The sequence below is a fragment of the Trypanosoma conorhini genome (assembly GCF_003719485.1).
Source record: "Trypanosoma conorhini strain 025E chromosome Unknown Tco_14.4_contig_00590, whole genome shotgun sequence".
Classification (NCBI taxonomy): domain Eukaryota; phylum Euglenozoa; class Kinetoplastea; order Trypanosomatida; family Trypanosomatidae; genus Trypanosoma; species Trypanosoma conorhini.
Genome location: NW_021704679.1, coordinates 2,088 through 11,579, shown reverse-complemented (window position 1 = coordinate 11,579; position 9,492 = coordinate 2,088). Strand labels below are relative to the sequence as shown.

At 49.8% G+C, this 9,492-nt stretch overlaps 5 protein-coding genes across 5 annotated transcripts, besides 7 other annotated features; all 5 read left to right on the top strand.

Moving 5' to 3' along the window:
• Positions 1–497: 497 nt before the first annotated feature.
• Positions 498–525: a microsatellite.
• Positions 526–560: 35 nt separating this feature from the next.
• Positions 561–1,964, top strand: Tco025E_07533 (protein kinase; the record flags this gene model as incomplete). Its single annotated transcript, XM_029374398.1, has 1 exon — positions 561–1,964. The coding sequence occupies one exon, from the start codon at positions 561–563 to the stop codon at positions 1,962–1,964; it is 1,404 nt and encodes a 467-aa protein (XP_029225495.1).
• An 80-nt stretch (positions 1,965–2,044) lies between these two features.
• On the top strand, positions 2,045–2,884 carry Tco025E_07532 (protein kinase; the record flags this gene model as incomplete). The annotated part of the gene is made up of 1 exon (XM_029374397.1): positions 2,045–2,884. One exon carries the CDS (start codon positions 2,045–2,047, stop codon positions 2,882–2,884), a length of 840 nt encoding a protein of 279 aa, XP_029225494.1.
• A 670-nt stretch (positions 2,885–3,554) lies between these two features.
• Positions 3,555–3,590: a microsatellite.
• A 40-nt stretch (positions 3,591–3,630) lies between these two features.
• Positions 3,631–3,661: a microsatellite.
• Positions 3,662–3,705: 44 nt separating this feature from the next.
• Positions 3,706–3,748: a microsatellite.
• A 151-nt stretch (positions 3,749–3,899) lies between these two features.
• Positions 3,900–4,637, top strand: Tco025E_07531 (uncharacterized protein; the record flags this gene model as incomplete). Its single annotated transcript, XM_029374396.1, has 1 exon — positions 3,900–4,637. One exon carries the CDS (start codon positions 3,900–3,902, stop codon positions 4,635–4,637), a length of 738 nt encoding a protein of 245 aa, XP_029225493.1.
• Positions 4,638–4,859: 222 nt separating this feature from the next.
• Positions 4,860–4,887: a microsatellite.
• A 50-nt stretch (positions 4,888–4,937) lies between these two features.
• Tco025E_07530 (putative SNF2 DNA repair protein) lies at positions 4,938–5,696 on the top strand (the record flags this gene model as incomplete). Its single annotated transcript, XM_029374395.1, has 1 exon — positions 4,938–5,696. One exon carries the CDS (start codon positions 4,938–4,940, stop codon positions 5,694–5,696), a length of 759 nt encoding a protein of 252 aa, XP_029225492.1.
• Positions 5,697–6,068: 372 nt separating this feature from the next.
• Positions 6,069–6,088: a microsatellite.
• Positions 6,089–6,325: 237 nt separating this feature from the next.
• On the top strand, positions 6,326–9,262 carry Tco025E_07529 (putative protein kinase-like protein; the record flags this gene model as incomplete). The annotated part of the gene is made up of 1 exon (XM_029374394.1): positions 6,326–9,262. One exon carries the CDS (start codon positions 6,326–6,328, stop codon positions 9,260–9,262), a length of 2,937 nt encoding a protein of 978 aa, XP_029225491.1.
• Positions 9,263–9,448: 186 nt separating this feature from the next.
• Positions 9,449–9,492: a microsatellite.

The following is a 9,492-nucleotide window of genomic DNA, read 5'->3' as shown; positions in this document are numbered from 1 at the left end:
TATATGTTTACACGTATGCGGCAGCCCCCCTTCACCCCGAGCGCCAGCGCCGCGACGCAAACCGGCCGTGGCGTCTTTCATCGCGGCGAGGCGTCGCGGCGCTGGCATCGGACGCGGCTCGTCGCCACAACTCCTTTCGTTGGGGCGCGGGCTCTTCGGGGCCAGCCGCCGGGTCCTGGCGGCTGCGGTTTTTTTTTCTAGCCCGGGGCGCGGGAGGTCCCGGGGTGCTTTTCGATGGATTTCCATCGTGGTCTCCTTCCGGTTTTTTTTTAAATGATTATTTGTGGATGGGAGGGGTTTGTTTTCGTGGGGAAAATGGATTTGACAGCCGACATGTGTAAATATAACTAAAACATGATAATGTATACATATATTTGTATATGGTGCGTTCTTGTGTATGTTTTTTTTAATTCATCATTTTTCCCCCATAATCGCTTTTGGTTTGGCGTCTAGGGTACCTCTTTCTAAAAAGACCTGCAGGAAATTACGCGAAAAAGCAAAACAACAACAAAACAACAACAGCAAGGAGGGGGGAAAGTATTTAGACTGAGACGGAGGCGATGGAGGTAGATAGCAATCCAGAGCGCCAGGATGCGTCTACGGATTCTATAATTGAAGAGCTAAAGGCCCTTGCAAAGCGCATGTTGCACGCTACTGAAGACGCCCAACGGAGAACGCGTTGCATTGAGGAATCAAACTCTTACGGGGTTCTTCTGAGTGCAATTGAATCGTCAGTACCGGAAACGAATCGCTTAAACGGTTTGACAGCACCCCACTACCATCGCGACCCTGTTAATACTTCTTCTGTCTCGGGAGGTATTGAATTAGAGGAATTGATTCGTCACAATATGCCCGCATCCTTGAATCTTCCCGAAAGGCGAAAGGATGGGAGAACAACCTCAAAACGGAACATTTACAATCCCGAATTGGATAATCAAGAAACTTCTCTTTCAGAGAAGGATAAAGATGAGGGTGAAGATGCGGATGAAGGTGCCCCTCATTTGAATCGACACAAATTGCCATCAACCGCACGCCTGACGGCCTTTGATTCTTCTGGCGATTCTGAAGAAAATGTCTATGATGGTGTAAAGACACAAGTCGTCTTTAAGGCAGTTGATCCCGTGTTGTATCAAGAGATAAGTGGTTGCACCTGGCTTCCCGAACCGTTGTCTCTTCGTCTTGACACTGGAGAAACAGTTGAAGTTGACAGTGAAGACGAAACGGTCGACAATGATTATATGGAAGATGAGACAAAATCAAATAACAAAAAAGTTTTTCGTGTTCCATCGTTTCCCTTTGGAGGCGGTGTGACAGAAGCACAAGCCAATTTACTAAGCAAAATGTTTGGCGATAGTATGCGTCGTTGTAATTTATCGAAGTCGACCAGACCAAAGTACATAACAAAGGAGGAATTCATCAACTATGAGTATGAAGAATGTGCCACAACGGGAGAGGCTCGTGATTCTTTTATTCCAAAATCACCATTTGAATTTGTGGTAGAAATTGAGCAAGAGGTGGTTTTTGACGCCGTCCGGGCGCGTGAAGAGCGACGGCGTGAGTTTCGACGTCTGGCTGAGGAAGGGAAGGCCCCAGTAACCATGGGATCATTTAATCTTCGTGTGATTATGGATCCTTTAAAAACCGGATTCGAGGAAGAAAAAACGTTTCCCATTAAGCGTGATGCGATTGTCGCGGATCGCTATCAAATTATAGAGTTGCTAGGAAAGGCAACATTTAGTCGAGCAGTGCGCTGCTACGATTTGCATCAACCATTTTACGAAGACTATGAGGAGGAAGAAAATGGCCATGAAACTGAGTATGCCTCTAATCATGGTGCTGAGGAGAATGAATCCACAGAAGGAAAAAAGGGAAAAGAATCGCTGGTTACGCTGAGGTATGCCTTAAGATTATCAATAACTCGAAGGATTTTTTTGATCAGTCACTCGATGAAATTCGTTTGTTGACTCTTATCAACAAATACAAGGATCCTGATAAGGCTCATGTGGTGCGCCTCATTGACTGTTTCTATTATAAAGAGCACACAATGTTGGTAACAGAGTTACTCTCAGACAACTTGTATGAGTATTCTAAATACAACCGTGAAGAAGAGGAAACATTTTACTTTACTATTCCGCGTCTTCGTCGTATAGCTCGTCAGATTGCTGAGGCACTCACTTACGTGCATAGTCTAAATCTTATTCATGCCGACTTGAAGCCGGAAAACGTATTGTTTGTCTCTCATCGCCGTTGTGTGGTGAAGGTGATTGATTTTGGTAGTAGTTGCTTTTTGAGTGACCACCTCAGCTCGTATATACAGAGTCGCAGCTATCGAGCTCCTGAGGTAATTTTTGGTTGTGACTACGATGGGCGGATAGATGTGTGGTCTCTTGGCGCAATTCTGGTGGAACTTGTTACAGGTGAAGTTCTTTTTACGTCTGATACAGTTCCAGAAATGCTTGCTCGCATTGTTTATGTTTGTGGACGACCATTTCCACGAAGAATGCTATGGGAGGGTCGACATACGGCCAAATTTATAAATAAATTTGGTTGTATCTATGAACAAGGGAATAAGGATGGGGAAGATGCTGCAGAGGATTCTTCATATTATTATTTATATACTCCAGTATTTCAATCAAGGGAATCCCAGGAAGTAAATGAAAAAGCGATGCATAAAAAAGAGAGTGATACTGTTGATTTGGGAGAAAATGAGGAAACACTCCTCGATGGAGCTCCTTATAGTGTGCTTCGACAAAAGCTTGCGGCGCATGGTGTTACTGATGCATCTTTTTTGTCGTTTGTAGAGGCGTGTCTGACTCTTGATCACAAAAAGCGGCCACGAAGCAAGGATCTTCTTTCTCATCCTTTTCTTACGCACTCCGATTGAAATATAGTTCCCCAATGAAATTCCGAGAACGGGTTTTGTGCGTAAAAGAAGAATGTGCTTGTAAATGACAAAGGAAAGATATAAATAACAATAATGGTAAAGGGTCAATATATGCACACAACTGAGTTTATGGCGTTGTGATCTTTCTTCTTTTTTGGGCTTTGTTACTGTTATACCATATATGATAGTTTGCCCTTTGTTCTTGTTAGAAATAGGCCCTTCTCTCCCGCAGAAAAAAAAAACTATGGGCTATGTTCACGATTCTCGCCTTCGCAACTTGTGACCTATTCTTTTTTTGGTTATTTGACTTTCTGGCGTTCTTTTGCCGTATATGAATTATTTTGCTTTTTTCATGCCTTTCTTTTCGTCGACATTTTTCTCCTCTTCCGTCTCACATAAGGACCTGCGTGCGAAATTGACTATCAAGGGGTGGGAGGAGGGAAACTGGACGCAACTCTTTTTTTTTTGCGCTGGGTGGCGAGACTGCGAGAATGAAGGGGAATTGTATTCTTCCTTAAGTTTTGCCAGAAGTATATGTTTTAATTTTATCGCTTTCTAAACTTTTTTTTTCTTACCCCGTTCTTTTTGTTCACACTGCGATGGGGGCAAAGCTGGAAGGACCTGCTGCGTTCCCTTCCGACTGACGACGGCGACACCAGTGACAAAAAATAACAACAACCGCAACAACAACAACAACAACAACAACGAAACTGATGAAAAAAAAAACAAATTGGTCTCTATTGCTCTTTATTTATTTATTTAAATAGTGTTTTTATTGGAAGATCACACGAAAAGCTAAACGGCACAAATATCAAACACTCAAAAAAAAAAAAAAAGGAAGAAGGCCAAAAAAAAAAAAGAAAACTACGCGACGAGCTTCTCGGGCTCTTTGATGAGGCAAAAGTCAATTCCACAGTTGGGTGGCGAGGGCAGCGCAAGGTTGTATTTCAGAAGTGTTTCTACGCTGCGTATGTGGCTCTGGTTTTTGGTATACGCTTTGTTTTTTTCTGCATGTATGATAGGTAGCGCCAAAATTGTCTCCGAGGAAGGGTCACGTGATCGGGATGTTCCATACAAGAGCGATCAGGAAAGCGTCGGAGCTAACGCGCTGCAACAGTTTACGGGACATATTCCTTGGATTGGATGGAGACAGCTGGTTCGCACGGTGACCGCGGCCCGATGTACTTTGTTAGTGAGCACTGTCGCTGCTTCACATGCGGGAGTCGGCGACGCGGCAGGAAGGGTTGAGGAAATTGAAACGCATCTTTTAGCAGGGGCTCGTTCAGAATCTCTTAATGAGCTGTGCCATCGGCCTATTATGCTGTTGTTTTACCGCGATGACTGTTCAGCGTGTCATGCATTACTACAGGATCTGGGAAACAGCGCAGAATTTGAACTGTTGAGTGAATACATGACTATGGTTTTTGCTGAATCTATGGTTGACCTGACCGAAAACTATCCGTATCCGCTGCCGCACTTTCGCAATGACTCCTTGTTTCTTCACAGAGGTAGTAGAAAAGGGAAGTTGCGAATGGGAGAGGCAGAGACGGTGCGAGAGGCGTTTGCAGGGCAGGGTGAATACTTTCCTCGTGTTTTCTTCATTTTTCCACAAAATGGAAGTGTGATGCCAATATTTAACCAGGGGGTGGACTCAAATCCGTCGTTTCCAAACTTTTACCCTGAAACTTCCTTCATTATTGCGCAGTATGATGGTTGCTCTCTGGACTATGAACGAGGCGGTGAGCTTTTCTGAGCTTTGATTTTCTTCTTCTTGTACTTTGGCATTTCGAACTTCGGTTTTTTTTCTTTGTATTGTTTCCCCTTGGAGGAACTTTAATCTGTGTTTCTATAGCCTTTCTGCTTTACGGTACACATGCTCTTCTTAATTTCCTCGTTATGCATTGAATAACAACGAAGAATATATACATATAAAGCAAAACAAAGGGGAGGGGGGGGGGAAATAGTCGTTTCAAAAACACACACATACACACACATACACACACCAAAAGAGAAATAAGGTGAATACAGAAAAGCAGAGGAGAGAATATCATAAATGGAGTCCCCAGATTCTACGCCGTTTACCGCGACCCCGCTTTTTGTAAATGAGGGCGGAAATCTTGATGTCGAAGCCATTGTACGTTACTTCGTAGCGTATGTGCTTCCATACGGTGTGGTCTTTGGATCGGTGCTTCTGAAGGTCCCCCAAATCGTGAAAATTCTACAACACCGCAGCGCGGTGGGCATTTCCTTCACATCTCTCTGTTTTGACACCACTGCCTTTGTCATCACCACGAGCTGGGGGATTGCTCAGGCGCTGAACTTCAAGGATTACGGAGAGAACATGCTTATCCTGGTCGAAGTGGCCTTTTTGCTACTTTTGGTGGGCTACTTGCAACATACCATGTCGCGTGCATTGTTGGTGTTTACCCTGGAAGCAGTGTCATTGGTTGCTATGTCCTCTGGATTTCTTCCCCGCGTTTTCCACGAATGGCTGTTTAGTATACAAATTCTATTCGGGATAAGCAGCCGTGTGCCCCAAATACTAATGAATTATCGTAACCAGTCAACAGGACATTTGTCTTTTCTGACATTTTGGCTGGCCATGTGTGGTGGCATCTCGCGGCTGTTAACGACTTTTCAAAACGTCTCGGTGGAGCAGGGCAAATACATGATGCTGATGCAGTTTGGAGTTGCAGTAACACTGAACGCAGTAATTCTTTTGCAGATTGTGGCCTACAGGGAGAAGACACGGAAGCAGATTGCACAACAAAAACACGAAAAGACGGCGGAGGTGGATAAGAAACAAAAGTAGTTTTTTGAAAACGTAGTGGTTCTCATCTGAATGGAAGACGTGTGAGGGGGAACATCGCCGGCGTGGGTGCTATTCAAGCCTCTGTGGTGCCCCCCCGGCATCTTCCCTGTGGACTCTTTAGAGAACCGCCCTCGTCTCCAGCGAAGGGAGAAGACAAAAAAAATCACAGCTGTGGGTAAGGAACAGCAAAGCTCAGATGGAAGGTTAATACGAAGAAAACATGGGGGTAAAAATGCCGAGTAGCATGGGTAAAGACTTTTATTTTTACATGGAAGCGTAGGCGAAATTGTGTGATGTTTCTAGCCGTAAGGGTTCTTCAAAAAAATCGCTATCGTGGTCTTCTTGTGGGGAGAAGCCCCATGTTTTCTTTTGTATTATTATTATTATTTATTTTGCTTTTCACCTCTTTCCCTTTCTCTTAGTGTTTGTTTCTAGCTGTTCCACTTTGATGTGAGCGTTTGGCGCTTTGCAACTCGGGGCCCCGGACGAGAACTCCAAGCCTCACACGTGTTGTTGCTAAAACGCACAGAGGGGGTTTGAAAGGATCCGCAACAACAAAACAGCCCAGACGCAAAAAAAGAAAGAAAGAAATTAAGGGTTATTCTCATTTATCAGTGTAAGCATATGGTATGACAGGGCGCCCGCTACCGCCTCCTGGGATTGCAAGGGCGGTAACTGGTCTTGCGCAGGCCGGTGCGGGAGACGCAAAACGGGCGCCGTGGACCATCTCAACCACGGAAGTTCTCTGCGCAAGGATGCACTCCTGGCAGTCGGCATTGGATTGCTACGAGTTTTTTCGCAAGCGACGTCTTCCTATCGCAGATGAAGCCGTGATGTCGCTCTTGCTTCGGTTGCAAGTCGCGGTCAAGGGAGACGGGGTTCATGCCTCAGCAACCGTTGGCGTGTTGAAGCCGTCTGCATACTCCGAGTTCGACGCGGCAAGAAGGCAAGTGCACGGTGAAACGTCTCTACACTTGGGTTCTAGCGCACCAAATAATGATGACGGCGTGCCGCACAGTCCACCATCTCCCTTGGCTTTTCTGCTGCACAGCACGCAGTATCAGCCCACGCTTCGTCCATTGTATCATAGGCTTCGGTTCATTACGCGTGACATGGTTCCCTCTGCAGGGGAAGCTTCGGCAGCTGTGGGAACTGCGCATACTGGGCCAAGCTCTCCGCCGCCTCCACAGGCCTTGTTCTCGGGTTTGCTACCCATTATCTCAGCTCCTTGCGCCGTTGTGAACCTTTCGTTGCGGCACAACCTTCGCAAAGGGCGATGGGAGGATGCGTTAAGGACTATTTGCAACTTGTCTACCTATGCTCTTTTGGAGTCCTATGCACGGGAGCTTCACAAGTCTCGGGTGCAGAGTGATACGACATCTGTCCTGGACGCGGTTAGCCATGATGGCTGCTACAGGGCGTGCGTCTACCCACCCTCGCTGGTGCCGTTGATGGATGAGCTGCTGCTGCGATGGGAGGCGTACTGGAGCGCGTTGAATGGGGTAACGGAGGCGCAGCGCGTGCTCTCAGGTCTTCTCCAGTCGGCGCCTCCACCTCTTGGCCTTGCCGCCGCTCCTGCAGATAAAGTGGCCACGCCTGGGGAAGGCCTGCCGGCCCGCGACGAAGCCTGCACGGAGAGCAGCTTGAACGAAAGCGTCCCCAACCCCCTGCTCATGTTCCCAGAGTTAGAGAAGAGTAGTTTGGAGGTGCTGCGTCTTGCCGCCCTAATCACCAGCTACAGGGAGTATAAAGACGTGGACGAGCTACAGGAGGAACAGGAGATATTTCATCGCCTCACCGAAGCGACGACGCGCGTTGCGGAATTTTCCGTCTGTCAACGCGTGCAGCGAGGTTGGGCGGCGGCGGCGGCGGCGTGTCAGGGGCGTCGTGTGGTGCCCTCCATTTCCACGGAGCAGCTCTTGCTTACTCGCCTGCTCCTGCGCGCGCCTTCCAGCGCGGCGGTGTTGCAGGTTTTAGATGCGTGGCCGCGCCTTTCACCTGAGCAGGGTTGCAATTCAGAAGCGAAAGAGAACAGGCCACCCTTTCGCGATGCAGCACAAGTAACGCTGCGGTGCCCCGAGGTGGTCGCCGCGTTGGCCGCCCGCTTGCCGCCGTTAGACTTTCTTGAGGAGGTTGTGAACAAACGCTTGTCGTCGTCGAAGGTGCCACTGCAGCGACCTGTGCGGGAGGTGGTGAGGGCCTCGCTTCTTCGCGGCTGCCTCTACGACGCGGCAGAGAAGTTCTGGATGCGTCAAGCACACCTTGAGCTCACTCAGCTCTGCGAGGTGGAGGAGGCGCGGCCTCCGGGCGACAGCCTTGTCCTACTCCTCCAAGACTATTTATCACAACGGCTATCGTTGCGTGAAAAAATGGAGTTTGTCTCCGACCTTCTTCATCGTGTGGGCGAGGGAAAGTACGCTGTCGTTGTGGAGTCCATGCGTATTCTGGACGAGGAGGAGGCGAGCCGCCCCAGGAATGCTGCCTCCCACCACACAGGCGGCCTCGCCCTGCTCGTACAGGTCATGGCTTGCTGGATCACGGAGGATCACCGGCTGGGAGGTGCGGCAGTGTTGCTCCGTCACATTCTTCAGGTGCTTGACGAGGGGCGCGCGGTATCCTCCGAAGACCGCCTGGAGGCGTCTGAGCGGCGTCCCCACTCATCTCTGCACAGGAGCGGGACAACGCAAGAGGTGATGGCCGCCTTTTTTGAGGCGGTGGCACGCGTGGGCTTTTGCCCGACCGATGCCGCAAGGCGCACGGGGGCAGAAGCGGAGACTGCATTGCAGTGGCTGCGGCTACTGGCAGAAGTACCCTCGGCTCGCTGCGGTGAGCAGACACTCGTCGTGTGGCTCTTCTGGACGATGCGGGCACGTATACAGTGGGAGGAGGCCGCGACATCCTCCCTTGCTTCCGGCGCTATCGCAGCGGCAACCACCGAACGCGTTCTGGCGGCTGTCCGCAATCTCAGCGCCGCGCTGGAGAAGTGTGAGGAGGACGCCGTGCTTCCACCCATGCTGCTAAACTGGCTAACCTCCTGCACAGGAATGCCGTGGGGCGACGCAACCGCGTGGCTGGCCAAGCATGCAGGCGTGGAGGCTTCGCAGCGGCGGCGCTTTCTGTTTATTCGCCTGCCCCTCGGCCACGTCGCGTTTGACGCCATTGCCGACGCAGCCTCGCGACGAAAGCTGCTCTTAAGCGTCGAACGGGAGCTGCAGAGGGAAACGCCACGGACCGCCGGCGGCCCACGGCGGGAGCCGTGCCACGGAAACGATTGCCTGGAGGCGCGGGTGCAAGAGCTGTTTAACACGATTCGACACACGCTGCTACGTGCCTGGCAGTCTCGCGCCTTGTCTCCCTGCAGGCTGGGGGAAATGGACCCCACTTTCACGCTTGCGCCTTCTTCCGCGGCCTCCGCACACGCTTTGCCTCCAGCCAAGCACGGGCTTCTCCACACTCGGCGTCGGGCGCACGGCGACGTCGTCCTCTGCTCCCTGCAAGAGATACTTCGCTGCCTCTGTGAGGAGACACCGCTGACGCACGACGCGGCAATGCATGAGGAGAGATGACCGCCACGTACACGAGTCCAACGAGACATCAACGAGAAAAAAAAAGCCAAATGTGTGCTTCTCTGGGGACGTACTTACCGACAAGTCGTTTGTACGACGCCCGCCAACAACGTTCCCCGGGCACGCAAAGCCACGGAAAGAGCCTACACATCCAACTCCACTAACGAAGCTACGCTGAAAATATAAACAACACAAACACCCCCCCCCTCCACACACACACACACACACAC